Genomic DNA, 19,919 nt, shown 5'->3' on the forward strand with positions numbered 1-19,919 from the left:
GAAATTTCAGCCCAGATATGGTGTACTTTTCTTTATTTATTTATACATACATACATACATACATACATACATACACACACACACACACACACATACACATACATACATATATATATATATATATAATTTTTTTTTCCTGGGCCTGTTTCCTCACCTCCTTCAGGTTTCTGAAAAGGAGATCATTGTTCTTGTCCAGGAAGCCTAGAAGTTGGAAAATACACAATGACGTCAGTCAACACAAAGTCTGTGGGCATAAGTGCCCGCTTTTGTTTAACGACATGCTCTCTTTCTGTTTCTTCATTTTTATCGCTGCCCTCTGTTCAGTAACTAACCGTTCACATTGTAGTTGACTTCTCCTGCGTAGTGGATCAGTCTGAACTCCTCACGACCCATTACTTTACGGGTTTTTCCATCGGCCAGTTTGTGACTGTAATGTAGTACAGATGCAGATGTATAAATATCATATATATTAGTTTTCAAATGCTCAAGATATAAATTTTAGGTATTAGATCGAATGCTAAAAGGAAGGTGGCGTGACTGACGTTAGGAAGTGTGCGTGGCCACCGACAGTGTTCTCAAGCTTCTCCAGGAAGGTGATGTCACTGGCATGTCCAGGCCGGAGACACTCTTCATCCTGTAGAAATAACAGTAAATAATTTTAGATATATGCAGCTTAAAACGTTAAAATGTTTAATATTTTGATGGAAGTTCACAGAGAGCATTCTCACCAAGATGGAAATGATTCCTTTAAACTTCTCCTCCACAAGATCACAAATGATTTTGTTGTTAAAATATTGCACAGGCTCCCACTGGAGAATGCAAAAACACGAGCATTACTGCATTTGAACTAAGAGGAAAATATTCAAGATTTGCAATGCTGTTTTTGCTATAAAATTCAAGGAATGCAATAACAAGTGCATTCCCAGACCAGAATCCAGGCCACAAACAGCCTTTCTTTAACAGTCTATGCGTCACAATGTTTTATCGGCAGAGCGAGAGGTCAGCATTATCATACTAACAGCACGAAAATAAAGCCCACGAGACATGTTTGCCCATAATGTGCCCATTGAGCTGCGAGTAAGACACCATTCCAGCACCCCGGACACTAGTTACATATGCTGAACTGTGTGTGTACAGTATATGCTTCAGGGAATTCTCACCGTGATTCCCTCGGCTTCATATTCCTCCTGCTCCGACTTCAGAGTCAGTTCAATGAAGAGCTGCTGCAGCTTCTCATTACAATAGTTGATACAAAACTGCTCAAAACTAAACAGACAGACAAAGAGAGGCAGAGAGAGTTATCTCTGAAAATTAGTCTGATTCTACTCTTGTTAACAATAAATAAATGTTACCCAAATCCAAAGATAACCAAAATAATAAAAGAAAGACTTTATTTTTCCATATAATGTATGAAATATTATTTGAAAATATTGCATAAATATGAATCAAAATTTTATTAGTATAATTAATATGATTTTATTTATTATTATTTAATAATAATAATAATAATATAATTCATTATATATATATATATTATATATATATATATATATATATATATATATATATATATATATATATATATATATATATATATATATATATATATTACACACACACATTTAGTCATTTAGCAGACACTTGTCCAACGACTTATAAGTGAGGACAATTGAAGCAATCAAAATGAACAAAAGAGCATTGATGTGCAAGTCTCAGTTAGCTTTATGCAGTACACATAGCAAGGTTTTTTAAAATTATATAATAAATAAAAAGAAAACAGAAGAATAGATAGAACAGAAAAAGAATAGGAGCAAGCTAGTGTTAGAGGCCTTTTTTGCTTTTGTTAATTGTATAATAAATAAAAAGAAAACAAATAGATAGAATAAAAAAAGATATTAGAAAAGCTAGTGTTATTTTTTTTAAAAAGAAAACAAGCAGTTAGTAAATGAATAGAGTGCATGTCTAAAAGGGACAAGTTTAAATATGCATGTGAAAATATTTTGAAATACTCATGTTGAAAATGTACATTTGAAATATTTACTATTTAAAGTATAATTATAAAATATATAATTTATAGGCTCAAGCATCCCCGCAACAGAGGTTTGGAAACTGTATGGATATAATCAAATATAATTTAAAATATAAAAATAAAATATCAAATGTAAAACAATAATTACAACAATATTTAAGATTATAATATACAAAAATATGTTATTAAATATTACAATAATAATGTGATTAACTGTTTACTTAAAAAAAAAAAAAAAAAAAAAAAAATTATATATACATATATATATACACACATACATATATATATATATATATTTAAATTAATATTAAATAATATTTAGAGTAGTATAAAATAAACAGTATATGGAATATAACAAAATATAGCATACATATATTGTTAAATTCTATAAATTAAATATTATATAAAATGTCATTACACTATGTATTTACTATTTACTCTACCTGTTGTTCTGAAAGACCTCAAAGCCATAGATATCCAGCAGACCAATGACAGAGGCGTTCTTACTGTTGAATGAATCATCCTGTGAGACATTAAAAGCACAGAAATATTCAACAACAGCTGTGGCATGCCGTTCAGACTAAACATACACAGCCTGTAAGATCATATGGAGAGAATGTGTTCTAATAACAGGCATCGGAAAACCAGAGTAATCAGATGACATTTCTCCATGTGGTGGCGCCAAACATCCACATTTAGCAACAAGCCTCTATCAGTGAATTTGTAAAGCCATGGAGCTGGTAGTGTATTTAACAACAGAACGAGTCCATACCTTGAAGGCCAGAGAGGCATTAATTTTGTTGACCAGCCAAGTAAAAGTACGACCGTATATGGCTTTAGATAAGGCATCCCGTGCTGACGCGGCCTGCTCTTGATTTAAAGGACTCATCAGCTATAACACAAATACAGACAGTAGAATAATGGGAACCACTCATAGTAATCATTACATATTGTACACACACACACACACACAATTCTTTTTACACTGAAAACTCTAAACTACTAAACATTCGAAAAAAGGTTTTAAAGCTAAACAGCACTGTTTTATTACAGATGGTTGGAATAAAAGCTTTGACTTGAATCTGAGATTTAAGATTCTTCATACTTTATTAATCATTAAATATTTGAAGAAAATGTTAGTGGTGCTTCAAAAGTCAAAGTCTCTATGATATTCTGCTCCTTATGACTCAGCTTCCTCATTTACTGTAAAGCTATGGGATTCTTTCACCCTTTTTATCAACTGCTAAAATCATGAATATGATCAACAGTAATAGCAGACTTCCCCTCAACAAACAAGTTTAAAAAATCCCTAACTCCAAGTATGAGCAATAGTAATAGTGATATTTGTCTGTTAGCAATAGCAATAATTAACATTTCACTCTAAATAATTGGAAACGTACCTCTTCTCCTTTGGCAATGATCTTTTTATGCGTTAGAGCCTCCTTAAAAACTGTGCCATCCACACCTAACAACTGCAATATCACAAATACACACACAAACAGTCAAAAAACAAACCCCTTCCATGTAATTTCAAGAGAAGAAACATGGTTAGAAGTTTAAACACAGAGGTCATGCACATGTGGCCACAGACCAGTGATATAAATAAACTGTCCTGTTACCCTGGCTAAGTATTTAATCTGTGTCTCTGTAATGATGTAGGCACTGCCGCTGTCCTCTCCTCCATACTGGACATTCCCCAAGTGTAGTACACTGGCAATAATGTTCAAAAGCTCCTGTGGACAGAAAGGGATGGGTGTGAATTAGAGGAAAGATCACAATTTAAAAGGTAATGCGTGTAATTTCTGACACCAGATTTAAAAAATAAAGAATGTTTGCCCAGATAAAGAGGGAGAACTTTCTATTTCTTTCATTCTTCATAGAGTGTGGGTGTGTGTTGTGATTGGTCGGTTTGTCTTTCATACCTCCACTTCATCCTCAGTGAAGCCAATGACGCTCAGGGCTTTCCTCACTATCTTCCAGTCATTGCGGTCATTTATGGAGCTCACTTTGGGACAGTTACCCTAAAAAAAACACACACACACACACACACACACACACACAATCAGCTCAACAGAGGAAATCAAATGAGGAGGGGCTTCTCTTGACTTCCTTTATTAAACACCAGGGGAGCGAAGAGGAAGCAACAGAGGGACATTCCTGCATACATGTGGGAAAAGTTATGATGCTATTTATGATGAATACTCATACAAAAGTCCCATGTGATAAACTGAGCTGAAAAATATTATTGGACTTTTTTTTTTACATTTTTATTTAGTATTAATGACATTTCTGCATGCATTAGAGTACAATAAAAAAGGTAATTGGGAAAAAAAAAGAAAAAGTTTAAAATGCAAAACAGTCATGATGTGAAATAAAGACACATTTCGAGAAATAGTTGCAATTGGAAGAAGTAAAGTTTAAAATAATTGAATCTATGAGACAAATAGTGCCAATAAAGACAAATTAAGATATAATTAAGAAATATTGTAAGCAGAAAATTTGAAAAAATTTAAATCTCAATTGTGAAATATAAAATCGCAACAATAAAAAAAGATATAAAAGACAAAGTTGCAATAATGAGAAAGTTGCAATTGCGCAATATACAGGTGCTGGTCATAAAATTTGAATATCATGAAAAAGCTGATTTATTTCAGTAATACCATTCAAAAAGTGAAACTTGTATATTAGATTCATTCATTACACACAGACTGATATATTTCAAATGTTTATTTCCTTTAATTTTGATGATTATAACTGACAACTAATGAAAGTCCCAAATTCAGTATCTCAGAAAATTAGAATATTGTGAAAATGTTCAATATTGAAGACCCCTGGTGCCACACTCTAATCAGCCAATGAACTCAAAACACCTGCAAAAGCCTTTAAATGGTCTCTCAGTCTAGTTCTGTAGGCTACACAATCATGGGGAAGACTGCTGACTTGACAGTTGTCCAAAAGACGACCATTGACACCTTGCACAAGGAGGGCAAGACACAAAAGGTCATTGCTAAAGAGGCTGGATGTTCACAGAGCTCTGTGTCCAAGCACATTAATAGAGAGGCGAAGGGAAGGACAAGATGTGGTAGAAAAAAAGTGTACAAGCAATAAGGATAACCGCACCCTGGAGAGGATTGTGAAACAAACCCCATTCAAAAATGTGATGGAGATTCACAAAGAATGGACTGCAGCTGGAGTCAGTGCTTCAAGAACCACCACGCACAGACGTATGCAAGACATGGGTTTCAGCTGTCGCATTCCTTGTGTCAAGCCACTCTTGAACAAGAGACAGCGTCAGAAGCTTCTTGACTGGACTGCTGCTGAGTGGTCCAAAGTTATGTTCTCTGATGAAAGTAAATTTTGCATTTCCTTTGGAAATCAAGGTCCCAGAGTCTGGAGGAAGAGAGGAGAGGCACATAATCCACGTTGCTTGAGGTCCAGTGTAAAGTTTCCACAGTCATTGATGGTTTGGGGTGCCATGTCATCTGCTGGTGTCGGTCCATTGTGTTTTCTGAGGTCCAAGGTCAATGCAGCTGTCTACCAGGAAGTTTTAGAGCACTTCATGCTTCCTGCTGCTGACCAACTTTATGGAGATGTAGATTTCATTTTCCAACAGGACTTGGTACCTGCACACACTGCCAAAGCTACCAGTACCTGGTTTAAGGACCATGGTATCCCTGTTCTTGATTGGCCAGCAAACTCGCCTGACCTTAACCCCATAGAAAACCTATGGGGTATTGTAAAGAGGAAGATGCAATACACCAGACCCAACAATTCAGAAGAGCTGAAGGCCACTATCAGAGCAACATGGGCTCTCATAACACCTGAGCAGTGCCACAGACTGATCGACTCCATGCCACGCCACATTGCTGCAGTAATCCAGGCCAAAGGAGCCCCAACTAAATATTGAGTGCTGTACATGCTCATACTTTTCATGTTCATACTTTTCAGTTGGCCAACATTTCTAAAAATCATTTTTTTTGCATTGGTCTTAATTGATATTTTAATTTTCTGAGATACTGAATTTGGGACTTTCATTAGTTGTCAGTTATAATCATCAAAATTAAAGGAAAAAAACATTTGAAATATATCAGTCTGTGTGTAATGAATTAATCTAATATACAAGTTTCACTTTTTGAATGGTATTACTGAAATAAATAAACTTTTTCATGATATTCTAATTTTATGACCAGCACCTGTACAACCTCCAATTCTAGAGAAGTTGGGACATTTTGTACAACGCAATAAAATCAAGAATCTGTGATTTGTTAATTCTCTTTAACTTATTTAATTGACAAAAGTACAAAGAAAATATTTCCAAAGTTTTCACTGACCAACGTAAAAGTATTTTGTAAATATGAACAAATTTTGATTTTGATGGCTGCAACACACTCCAAAAAAGTTGGGACAGAGCCAAAATAAAAGGGAAAATGTTATAGAATCAAGGCTGCTGCTGGCCAAATGGGTGCCCTAAGCAGAATTGTATTGTTGTGTTCCCTCCCCCAAAATTATGGATGTAAAAAAAAAAAAAAAATTAACTTTTTTTACTTTAATAAAATATAAAAGTAAATAAATGGTAATTAAATTGTATTAGCCTATTTACAAATTACAATTGTAGCTCTAGACAGTTACCTATGGCTATTATTTTATTAATACAGTTTTCTGATTGATTTTATAGTCTCTAGCATTCAGAAATCTCGCAAAAGAAAACTACTTAGTTTTAGTACGAAAAAACATGGTTAATTTTTGTGACGGTTGTGATGTCCACATGTTTCTGTTGAAGAAATTATAGAGGTTGTAGCATTTCCATCGCAAAAGGTGGCCAAAAACTAAAGATTAAGTGGCAATTTGAATTAGCCTAAATGTTTGGCCAATATTAAACAAGGACTTAATCGTCCTGTAACAGTGTAACAGCAGCAACTACCAGGCATTCGGCACCCTTTACAGGCATTTGTAATAATATGTAATGTACATAAATTGTTTATTTTGTATTACATTATGCATTTCAACAGTATTATTCAAAGAAACCATATGATTATTAATTAACCAATCATTATTGCCTCATTGTTTTCTATAATGCATTTTAATTAATTTTAAAGGCTGTTGTTGGCTTAGGTCTGTTTTTATAACCACAAAAAATATATCTTAATACTTCATTTTGAAGTAACAAAACCATGGTTAATTTGTGGTTACCATCTATGGCTACAAGAACCGTGATTTTTGGTTTTATTCGTAGTAAAACCATGGCTAACTGTCGTAAGGGAACATGGAAACTCAAGAGAGAATATTAGATGCGTTGTTGCGGGTTAAATTATTACCGACATTAAAACACGTTATTAACGTCAACAATCAAAAAGGTTTCACAGGATTATCAATGTACCTGAAAGTGATGCACGGGCTTCATCTTTTTTTATTTTTATTTTCTCGGCGCTGGATTTCTGATGTCTTTTCATGGGCATAGTTGTCCATCAATTATGATCATATGCATTCAGCTGCAAACATAATGTGCAAGCGGTCGCGCGGATGCAGGAATGGTGCGTCACCTGTGCTTGGCTTTCTGCCTACTGCGTTCACCAAAAAAATGCTTTTTTTTCATAATTTTTATATACAGTATCTCACGGAAGTGAGTACACCCCTCACATTTTTGTTAATATTTTATTATATCTTTTCATGTGACAACACTGAAGAAATGACACTTTGCTACAGTGTAAAGTAGTGAGTGTACAGCTTGTATAACAGTGTAAATTTGCTGTCCCCTCAAAATAACTCAACACACAGCCATTAATGTCTAAACCGCTGGCCACAAAAGTGAGTACATCCCTGAGTTAAAATGTCCAAATTGGGCCCAGTGTGTCAATATTTTGTGTGGACACTTATTTTCCAGCACTGCCGTAAGCCTCTTGGGCATGGAGTTCACCAGAGCTTCACATGTTGCCACTGGAGTCCTCTTCGACTCCTCCATGACGACATCACGGAGCTGATGGATGTTAGAGACCTTGCGCTCCTCCACCTTCCGTTTGAGAATACCCCACAGATGCTCGATAGGGTTTAGATCTGGAGACATGCTTGGCCAGTCCATCACCTTTACCCTCAGCTTCTTTAGCAAGGCAGTAGTCGTCTTGGAGGTGTGTTTGGGGTAGTTATCATGATGGAATAATGCCCTGCGGCCCAGTCTCTGCTTCAGTATGTCACAGTACATATGTTGGCATTCATGGTTCCCTCGATGAACTGTAGTTCCCCAGTGCCGGCAGCACTCATGCCGCCCCAGACCATGACACTCCCACCCCCATGCTTGACTGTACTCCTCACCTGGTTGCCGCCACACACGCTTGACATCATCTGAACCAAATAAGTTTATCTTGGTCTCATCAGACCACAGGGCATGGTTCCACCCCTTGGTTCCACAGGACATCCCCCCACCCCTTCATGTCCTTAGTCTGCTTGTCTTCAGCAAACTGTTTGCGGGCTTTCTTGTGCATCATCTTTAGAAGAGGCTTCCTTCTGGGACGACAGCCATGCAGACCAATTTGATGCAGTGTGCGGCGTATGGTCTGAGCACTGACAGGCTGACCCCCCACCCCTTCAACCTCTGCAGTAATGCTGGCAGCACTCATACGTCTACTTCTCAAACACAACCTCTGGATATGACGCTGAGCATGTGCACTCAACTTCTTTGGTCGACAATGGCGAGGCCTGTTCTGAGTGGAACCTGTCCTGTTAAACCGCTGTATGGTCTTGGCCACCGTGCTGCAGCTCAGTTTCAGGGTCTTGGCAATCTTCTTATAGCCTACGCCATCTTTATGTAGAGCAACAATTCTTTTTTTCAGATCCTCAGAGAGTTCTTTGCCATGAGGTGCCATGTTGAACTTCCAGTGACCAGTATGAGAGATGAGACCAGTGACTGTATAGAGTATCTACATTAAACTGTTTTGAAACGGTTCACAGTAAGCATGTGAATTTGTAATAGGTGAGGGTATCATGTTTGGGTATAAAAGGAGCATCTCAAACTTTGCAAGCAAAGCTGGATCATGGCTCTTCACTTTGTGCCAAATTTCGTGAGAGAAGTGTCAAACAAATCAAAAATCGCATTTCACAATGCAAAATTGCAAAGAATTTAGGTCTTTCACCAACTATAATATTGTGAAAAGATTCAGGGAATCAATCCAGAGAAATCACAGTACATGTAGGTCAAGGCAGGAAACCTGAATGTGCATGGCCTTTGAGCCCTCAGATGGCATTGCATAAGAAAGCGTCATGCTGCTGTGCTAAATATAGCCACATGGGCTCAGGAGTAGTTCAGAAAACCTCTGCCATTTAATCAGACAACGAGAATCAGACAACGACAATCACAGTGGATGGCAGTTTTTGCCTTGTTTCAAGTGAGACTGGACAAACATTTTGCTTGCAAAACTTTAACAATTAGTATCCTCAATTCCCAAACACTAAAACATTGTAATTAAAAGGAAAGTTGATGTGACACAGAGTTAAACGTACCTCTGTCCCAACTTTTTTGTAGTATGTTGCAGCAATCAAAATCTAAATGTGTTCATATTTACAAAATACATTTACGTTGGTCAGTGAAAACTCTGGAAAGCTTTTCTTTGTACTTTTGTCAATTAAATAAAAGTTAAAGAGAATTAACAAATCAGAGATTCTTCTCTGGAATTGGGGTTGTAAAACCACTTTGAGAGACGCAACGTCACATTGCAAGACAGAAGCAGAGATTAAAGTGTAAAAAGTCACAAGTAGAAGACAATGTTATAATTACATATTTATTTTTTTACTCTGAGGTGGAGACAGGCTTTATTTATTAATGGTGAGATGACAGAAACGGAATGGCCTACTTGACCAGCATGACGACCTAGTGTGGCTGAAGCATGTGTTTTAACAGCTCTTTCTTAAACGTACGGTTTTCTTTAGGCCTCAGACATCTGCTGTATTCATAACAAGAGTGTGAGGTCTGTCTCACCTTCACCAGATACTGGTACTGCTGGGCGTTCTTTTCCAGTCCTAGCCTCCTCAGCAGATCATCATCTCCTCCCTCGATAAGCTGATAAAAGATGTGGAAGTTCCTCTCGCCATGGCTCTGGTGCACGACACGTGATTTCTCCAACAGGTAGTTAATGATGTGACCTCCTACGGGAGCACCCTGCCAACGGGAACACCCAAAGGGAGAAGCAAAGGGGATAATACCGGGTTTCTGACACGCATGCAAACACGCATAAAGTCACAGACACACAAACACGTAAACACACAGGTGGATGCAGCCAAATCCCAAAACCAAGGAGAGCATTGTAAGGGTAAAGGTGTATCACAGCAATTGAGACGTGAGCTTTGTTTGATGATCATTTAATGACAATAATATTGTAATAATAACATATGAGTGAACTAACCTTGAAGTCAAACTGAATGTCCATGTATTTCCCAAAGCGACTGGAATTGTCATTTCGTAAAGTTTTCGCATTTCCAAAGGCCTGAGAGAAGAAAAACAATGGCCAAAAACAATGGGAAGGAAAATTGATGAATATTCCAAGTACAGAAAAACAAGCGATAAAATTTTAGACAAACGCGATTATACACACGCTTTTCAAGATGTGCACACACTGCTAGTTTACAGGGAAGCACCACATCTGCAAAACATCTGGCAGAATGGCCGTCTGAGCTACTTCCGTTGGTCTTCCCATTTTTAGACGTCCTTCATGTATGCGCCAGTCTTTATCGCACAGATAATAACAGTGGCGTATAATTACTGGAGAAGTTTACCAGGACTACAAACTGCTCAGAATAAACTCGACATCTTTTCCTTGGCATCGTTGAGAGTCATTTGGAGAATTTTTCCTATTTGACAGCAGCCCAGGGCAACAATAACAGCCCGTACTGATCTCACCACTATACGCTGGCATTTGGAGATTAGTGAAATTGTATGTCATGAAACATGTGGGGTTAGATGTGCTGTGTACATGTTTACCTCCAGCACAGGGTTGGATTGTAGCAGGCGATCTTTGACGGTCTGCACGTGCTCACTGGCAGGGCAGGTGATGGCGTAGTACTGCAGAACCTTTTTGGAGGCTTCGGTCTTGCCAGCACCACTCTCACCTGAGATGAGGATGCACTGGTCCCGTCTCTCAGTCCGCATGGAGCGATACGCATTATCAGCCACAGCATAACTGTATAGGGAGTGCTTGGTTATGTATTTTAACAAATGACAATTATTTTTAATAAATTATTTTGATCAAAACAAAGATTATGTAAAAAAATACAACAACAATAATAAATGTTAATTTAAGTAGATAAAATTAAGTAGAAAAACAAAAATTAAATACTTATATAAATTATTTTAATTTTCAGCATTTTAATTTAAATCATTTTCTTGAATTCACTTAACCAAATACAATAATTAGGACAGATTAATAAAACAAAAATTGGAATAAATTAATAAAAATCAAGAGTAATATTACTGCTTCTTCATTTTTGTATGAGAATTTTTGCTAATATTTGCATTAAAAGTTTACACACAAATAATAATAAATACACACAAACAATACACAACAACAATAATAATAGGTAGATAAAATATTATAGATTAAAAATTGTATATAAAAATTAAGATTATGGATGAATTTAAAATTTAATCAAAATTAAATAAAAAGAATTAAAATACAATAAAAAATTTACAATTAAAATATTGAATTAATATTTATAACACTTAAAATATTTATTATTTTTACTTAGTTATTCTATTAAGTTATTATTTCTATTGCAGTACATGTATTTAATTAAAATGCAGCCCTTAATATTTCTAATAATCTCTCTGGGTCTTATAATGTATGTGCAATGTTGCTTCCTTTTCTGGTAGCATTAAAATAACACATTCCTTTGGTAGAGCCTAAATGGACATTCAGGTGTCAGTAACATTGTTGTGCAAACAGTGGAAAAGCCCAGTGAGGATGGAGTTGCCAATGATTTTCATGAGGAAAGAGCAGAGTTACACCAGAGAGGCTCAGTGTTTTTTCAGCCTGTATGAGGGCTGAGATAATGCTTTCATCACTTTTACACATCTGTTATCAGTGTAAGATGAACACAATGGTACAGCGGGTGTACAGTCCGCTTTGGATGAACTACAACTTAATACTTCACTTTAACCCTCTGGATACCTGAAAGCTGCCACACACACATAAACCTTACAGATAAGAGTCTATGCGTGTTATGATTGTAGCATAACTTCAGTTTATAGTACTCAACATTCCTCACAGATATTCCAAGGGAATTTCCTCTTCACTAACAGAAGACAACAAGGTATATAAACAAGCTCCACCAAGTACATTAAAATGTGGTTTAGGCATTTCACATATTTAATATTAATACATATTTAATGCAATTTGCATTTAATAATGAGTAATCAACAGAAACTGACATTTTGGTGATCCTAAAATGTGAAAGAGAATGCGTTTTTATGAGCCATTGGTTTCCTCTGGAATTTCTCATGATTTATGGCATTTTAGTAATTATATAACATCCACATTTTGTGAAATGCATATTTATTTTATTTAATATTAAAAAAATATAAATAAAAAAAATCAAGAAATAAATAATTTGAAAATGAATAAAAAAAAATGTTTGAACTTGTAAAATCGATTTATTTTAGATGGAAACTTTATGATTCTGTTATGATATTATAATATTTTTCACAGGTAAAGAAATTATTAATAAAAATATTAATAAAAAAAGAATTCTGGAAAGACTGTTTTTTTCCAAATAAATAACTGGATAACTGGAAATAGTACAGCTTAGTTTGAAATCAAGGGTTTCATCCAGTGTGCAGTGACAGGTGAACTCTCCTGTTCACATCCAATTGGCTGTAGTGTTTGGTGCTGTCAAAATAAAAGTCCCGCTACTGACACATCAGGCCAAAAAAACCCCCAAAAAACTTGCTGACGCCGATGATTAAAAATGCCAAACATTGGTCGATATATCACCCTTGACTATATGCAAGTCGACCACTGCCTCAAATGTGAGTTCTGAAGCTGCTCTATTTAAAATAATAAACTGTGGTTGCTAAATAAGGACTACAACTATCATAAGGATTTACATGTTTGGCAAATCCGCCAACTGTTCCTGATTTAACAAAACAAAAAAACATTAGAAACTATTAGCCATCCCACTGGACTAATCTGCGTAACAGAAGAGAGCAGAATTGTGGGTAATAATGACTTGTTGCTGATGGCTTACATGTGAGGTGAGACTTCATAGAAATTGACGCCCCTGTATCGCTCCATGTGCTGTTTAGTGTAGATCTCCAGGTCTTTGTAGGGGTTCATGGACACCAGCACTGAGCCAATGTACGTCTGTGGCAGGAAGAGATCAGATCAGTACTCTGGGCTTTGAGCTTTAAGAGTGAATAGAACCGGTAGAACAGCTCTTACATAAATTAGGTTCTCCTTGAAGCGCTTGCGGAGGTTCTCGATGAACGCCACCTCGCTGGTGTGGTTCTCCAGCAGGACAAAGTCCTGCACGCCCACCCGGTCCCTGGCTGTCAGGGCACTCTCCATCATGACCCGGATTCCGTCACTGCCCACAGCCTGACAGAGAAAGAGCAGAAGTGAGATACAGAGTCACACTTCCACCCTCCAGACACAGAGCAGCGTGAGGTGATATATAAACACTGCAACACACACACTATGTCAAGGCCCTCTGGAGAGCCTTGAATAAACTCAACCACTCCATCATGACCCCTCCCAATTCATAACACACACAGAGTTCAGCTCATTTGAAACCCAGCTTTTATTTTAAAGCATTCGTATGAAAGAGTTCTCACTGAATACCCTTGTGAACAAAATGTCACGATATAAAACAGTGGATTTGTGTCAAACACAATTTTAAGCTACAATTAATACTCTGAAACTCTAAAAGTACTACTTTGACTTTTTTGATAAGGTACCACAGTAATACCACAGACATTTTTAGACATTTACCTTGCTTACAATTACTATACAGCTAGCAAAGCAAGATACACCATAAGTTTTACTGACCCTCAAAAGTTTGGGGTCAGTAAAAAATATTTTTGCAAGAAATTAACAGTTTTATTCAGCAAGGACACATAAAAAAGTGAAGAATAAATTACATTTTAAAATATATTCAAACAGAAAGCAGTTGTTTTAAATAATAAAATGTTTCAATAAGGTAACACTATTAATATTCACTGTATTTTTGATCAAATAAATGCAACCATGGTGAGAATAAGAGATTTATTTTAAAAACCTTCTGACAAACAATGGCACTATATTGGATTTTAGCCTAGATTAGATTTTTTTTAATTTATCAATATTAATTGATATTGGACTGGTTAATAACTAGATATTTTATTTTACATGCTAATTTGCTTCATTGTGACCTTTATTTTTAATAATTCAAATAATTTAATACGACCTTGTTGCATTTAAATCAACTCCTTTTAGTTTTTGCTGTTTTAATTTTTATATATTTAAACCAAAAAGCACAAGTCACAATAGCTACAAGATACTCCTGGAAGTAACGTATAAACACTGTTATATAAAAATACGATTCTCATTAAGTACTATATTCAAATACCACAGTATTACCACCTGATCCCATCATTGCTTAATAGCATCACCACAGTACTATTTATAAGGGTACAATGCTGTTTTACATCATTTGCTTGATTACATCACTTTAACAAACCAACAAGACACTGTAAACCATCAATTTTCACACTTAAACCACATCTTTAACTCCATCAGTGCAAACTCCACCCAAACCCAAGTGTGCCGGTACAGCAGAAACACAGTCATACTCACATCTATTACCAGATCTGTATTTTTAAAGATATAACTCTTCTCCACAATGGAGGCCTGCGTTTTCCGCATTAGATTCCCAATGTTTGACAAATCCATGGTGTCGAAACAACTTTAGCTGTCGATTCTAAACCAGAGATGTTCTTTAACTAGTAGGACACACAAATGTACTAAATTCTAGCAGGTCACTTGTCATCTGATGTCTGTAATCCTGATAAAGAGGACTATGGGTGACGATTCCTAGCTTGAAACAGAAAAGCGCACTTACACACAAACACACTCAGATGAACAAATGCGTGATTATGCATTGAAACACACACAGTCACATTGTGTGAAGGCACCAGCTGCTATGGCTGTTGTTTTGCTATTGACACAGCAGTGGCCGTCCCCTGGAGGAAGAGACAGAGAGAGACACATACAGCACACCTGAGCAAGCACTTTAATTAACTTGATGCACACCAACTACAACAGAACCGAGAGCGAGGGAGGCTAACAGTGGGAAAAAAACAAGCCGAATGAAAAACATAAGCGAGTGGGAACAGTCGACAAGTGTAGTGCCAGGAAGTGACTTCATTCCCAATTCCATCAGCCTGCTGAATGCACCAACAGTGCAGCACCATCTCTGAAAGTCTACCATGGCCGTGCGTTGCGCTCTCATTCCCTATTAGGCCGGTTTTGCATATCGAGCTCAAATCTGGTTTCGTGCAATCAGCAAACAACCACATGGAATTTGCTTTTCACAAATCAGACACAAACCACATTTAAATGCAATGTATTGTGTGTTTAAATAAGAACCAGATCAAAATTCAAGTGTTTTTGTCATTTAGGACAAAACGCTTATTTGATGTCATGAAAAAATATAAAATATATAAGCAGTGCCAAGGTGTTTAGAGTGGATAGTGCATAGCTATGTGGTTGCTAGGTGGTTAATTACTGGCTTAAGTAAAAAAAAAAAAAAAAAAAAATTAATTATATTTCTATTATTTTCTCTAGATATGCCAGAGTCCCTCTTACAGTCTAAATATATGGGATTTTTTTCAATCTGTTTTAATATTTATATAGGCTATACTGAACATACACTACCATTAAAAAGTTTGGGGTCAGTAGAAGAAATTAAAGCTTTTATTCAGCAAGGATGCATTCAACTGATCAAAAGTGACAGTAAAGATCCTTTTTTTTATTTATCAAAGAATCTTGGGAAAAAAAACATGGTTTCCACAAAACTATTATTTGAAATTAATAAAGTTTTCACTGTATTTATCAAATAAATGCATCCTTGAACAAGAGATTTCTTTCAAAAACCTTTAAAAAAATCTTATTACCCCCAACCTTTTGAACGGTAGTGTACATATTTGATTTAAACAAATAAGAGTGCAGACACTCAGCCCCACAGATCAGATTTGAAAACCAAATCAGAAAAGTGTCCAGTCAACATACTGCACACTTTTCTTAATCACATGTACTTGTTTGTCTCTCTTCATTTGTGTGCATATTTGACTGCAGTCACACAGAACTGACAGTTAATAAATGGTGGTGGAGTCATAATCAAAACTAAACACGCTGGCTAGACAGACAATGACATCATTTGCTGGCTAGGTCAAGCATAATATGTCTTGCCCTTTGACAGATCATTTCCACTGGAGCTACTGTACTCCAAGACACTTGTATAATACAGATCTGCAACACTTGCATAATGCAGACAGCTTTTCCTTTAATTAAATATCTACTTTTTGAGGAGATAATTATTTTCATGTTATGGCCACCAATTGACAAAACAGTTCTATACTATTTTTTATAGCCAAATAAATTATTTGGAAATTCAGACTACACATTATATTACACAGCTTGAAAAATGGATATATTTATTTTGATACATGTAAAAGATTACATCTAACAGTGTTATTAAATTATTAGTGCTTTTAAAAATTAACTTTAAAGGGATAGTTCACGCAAAAATGAAAATTCTGTCCTTAATTACTCCCCTGCATATCGTTCCAAAGCAGTAAGACCTTCATTCATCTTCAGAACGTAAATTAAGATATTTTTGATGAAATCTGAGAGTTTTCCGACCCTGCACAGAAAGCAATGTAACTGACATGTTCAAGGCCCAGAAAGGTAGTAAGGACATCGTTAAAATCGTCCATGTGACATCAGTGGTTCAACAGCAATGATACAGGAGAGAAGTAGTTGCTATTTTTGTTTTCTTTGCGCAGAAAAAGTAATCACGCAGCTTCATAAAATTACAGTTGAACCACTGATGTCACATGGACTACTTTAACAATGTCCGTGCTAACTTTCTCGGCCTTGTTTGTGGTAATTTGTTTTCCGAAGATGAACAAAGGTCTTACGGGTTTGGAACAACATGAGGGTGAGGAGTTAAGGAGAGAATTTTCATTTTTGGGTGAACTAACACTAAGTGAGCATCAGATGACTGCAAAGTTAATCTAATTTTAAAATTAAAAATACAGAAAATAAGCATGTAGAGTAAAATATTGAAATGAATTTAATTGGATAACAAGGTCATACAAGGATCTTTGGACTCTTTGTGCATGTTATTACCTGTGCATCACCTAGATGTAAAACACTGAGAGCTGCCAAAAGCCAATATAAAAAAATCTAACAATTCGTTTAGAACAATAAATATGCCATAATCAGAAAGGAGACCCTTGCCCCCCCAAGACCCCTTCCTATGGTACTTTCTCCAGAAACAGGTTCTATTATGGCATTGTTCTTCTTTATAGATTTGCTTTCCTGACATTTCTTTCCCACCCCTGGTCCTAGTCTCCTTCCCCATGCATGCAGGTCTATAAGGCAAGCTACGTGCCTTTACCATGTCCTCACTTTTTCCAAATCCTGCTCTGCAAACAACGTACTGAAAAGCTGTATACAGGACCGTGGGCAAATTATTCACTCTCCATTTCACTCTAACCTCCTCTGAAAAGAAAGATCGAAGAGGGAGCGGTTTGTTCTTTGTGAACAATAATTGCCTTTCGCATGACCTTCTAACATCCTACTGATTCGCTGGGCTCTTGTGAACAGAGCTGTGTCAGGGAGATCTGCAGAGTCGAGCTGCCTTCGTCAGCACTTCTCACATTGCAAGAAGACATAGCAGTCTTCGGAAACAGACGAATAGGGACCAGAGCTTTGATTACAAAGACTGATTTTTGAATGTGCAAAAAAAACACTCAGTATTTAATTTCTCTAAGGACAAGTCAGCGATTCTGTCCAGTTAACAACTCCAGATATAACCTGAGAATGATGAAGAAGAGAAGAACGTATTGTGCATTTATTTCATAATTAATGAAGGCAGTGGATAAAGGGCACATTCCTAGATATCCAGAGCATAGTCATGCGCTCCTCCCCTTCTGACCAGGAAGAGTGGAGAATGGTGGAGAAGAAAAGCACATCTTGTCTGCTTGCTTATGATTTTAAGCTTTTGAGGTTACCAACTGTTTCCATCCTGATCGAGTCATCTGGTTCACTTGTTACCTCTCTCTTCTTTCCTCAGGAAAGAACAAGGGGTGGAGACACCCAGACTTGTGGAGAGGCACAGTAACATTAAAAACAACGATGAATGCATAAAGGTGTTTCTTCAAGTATGGTCAATATTACTGTACCAACAGATTAAATAAAACTACAAAAAGTCAACTTTTGCTTTTTTTATATTAGGAATATATTAAAACAGTCCTAAGAACTATTTACTACCTTACATTGTTTATTTTCGCCAGCTTTTATCAGTTTACCCATGCCTGAGGCTTAAATTATTATGAATATGAATATAAACATTATATATACAGCCATTGCTACTACTAATACTACACCCATAAATTAAAAAAGGCTTCACCGTGCAATGACACGTGGACATGTGTGAGAAGTGTGGGATATCTTGTTTTTTGAAGAGAAGTGTAAAAAGATTAGACTCCTGCAGCTTCGTTTCATGCAGATGGTCAGGGGAAAAAACATTTTTAGCACTTCTCCAAATGTAATACAACTTTTTTTGCCCCTATTTTGCATGCCTGCGATTGCTCATAGTCATGAAATTGACAATGAAACACTTGTAAGTACTTAAAACATGCTAAAAAGCTGTACAAAGACCCCAGCATGGGCTTTGCTGCGCACCACATTATATCATTCTCTAATTAGCCATATTCATCAATAAATATTCAAAGATGTCGTCTTACAATGCTCCTTTAATTACTGCCACACAGATGGTGAGAAATTCCATGGGTGGCATTGTAATTCACGCCGGTCTGCTGAGTCGATGGTTGCCCTTGTGTTAAAGGGGCTGTGTTGGTTTGGAAAGTCAGCTGGTGGCGGTCAAACTTCAGGGGGAAAGTTGACAGACAGGTGTGACTGGCTCTGCCAAAACAGGTGAAGATTTGCACCCCCTCCACATGCTGAACTTCTCACACTTACTTTTTGACTTGGAGAAGATATAAAATGACCAGTTATCTTTCATTCCAGCCTGTCCAGACAATGCAAGGCATTCATGTCCAGAGGGCATTTGAAGAGCACGATTCGGGAGAAGTGTAAACTGCTTACTGGACTGCCACAGTATTTCCTTCTTACAGCGTCTATCACGCAATCACATATAAATATATAGCTATGGCCTTCCCCAATATCTCAGGATAGGGTATCTCACATCTCCTCAGTCGTTCCGAGCAGCATGTCATTATGTAAACTTAATTTCCTCTGTCTGAGATCTGACTCTTCCTGTGAGCGGTGCAGCTGTTTAGCAATTCAGTGGACTCTCAAGCGAAACTGCACCAGATACCATAAATCTATTGTCAGCCATTCAGTTATTTGCCTATGATGAAAAGTGCCGAAATTAGATCACATCTAAAGTATCGCTGACAGCAAGGTGTTTATTTGAATGTTAAATGATGCTCTACAAACGACACTCGTAACATTGAATGGGTGGAAGGTGAAAGGCCTCAGAATCCTAAAACTCATACAAATGAGGTTTTAATCTTGAGTGCTTGTTCTTGAAGTTTCTGTTGGCTTTCGGAGGACGGTCGCGGATGACAGAGACATGAAGAAATGTAGCAGGATGGAATGGCCCGATGACAGACGCCAGTTTC

The 19,919-nt window shown here is 36.7% G+C and overlaps 1 protein-coding gene across 4 annotated transcripts in view; it reads right to left on the bottom strand.

The window, feature by feature from the left end:
• The window catches only part of LOC306854289 (unconventional myosin-Ic-like), a 48,491-nt gene that overhangs the window by 6,475 nt on the left and 22,097 nt on the right, over positions 1-19,919 (bottom strand). For all 4 annotated transcript variants that reach the window (XM_079392170.1, XM_079392171.1, XM_079392173.1 and 1 more), the window contains 15 exons: positions 13,450-13,605; positions 13,256-13,371; positions 10,995-11,193; positions 10,420-10,500; positions 9,996-10,175; positions 3,952-4,050; positions 3,649-3,762; positions 3,430-3,501; positions 2,802-2,921; positions 2,473-2,552; positions 1,161-1,266; positions 729-809; positions 543-634; positions 333-427; positions 155-201 (listed from right to left, as the gene is read on the bottom strand). In XM_079392170.1, the coding sequence (XP_079248296.1) occupies positions 155-201; positions 333-427; positions 543-634; positions 729-809; positions 1,161-1,266; positions 2,473-2,552; positions 2,802-2,921; positions 3,430-3,501; positions 3,649-3,762; positions 3,952-4,050; positions 9,996-10,175; positions 10,420-10,500; positions 10,995-11,193; positions 13,256-13,371; positions 13,450-13,605 (1,638 nt within the window). The remainder of the gene's footprint in view (positions 1-154; positions 202-332; positions 428-542; positions 635-728; positions 810-1,160; positions 1,267-2,472; positions 2,553-2,801; positions 2,922-3,429; positions 3,502-3,648; positions 3,763-3,951; positions 4,051-9,995; positions 10,176-10,419; positions 10,501-10,994; positions 11,194-13,255; positions 13,372-13,449; positions 13,606-19,919) is intronic.

This window comes from Barbus barbus, assembly GCF_936440315.1.
Source record: "Barbus barbus genome assembly, chromosome: 34".
NCBI lineage: Eukaryota > Metazoa > Chordata > Actinopteri > Cypriniformes > Cyprinidae > Barbus > Barbus barbus.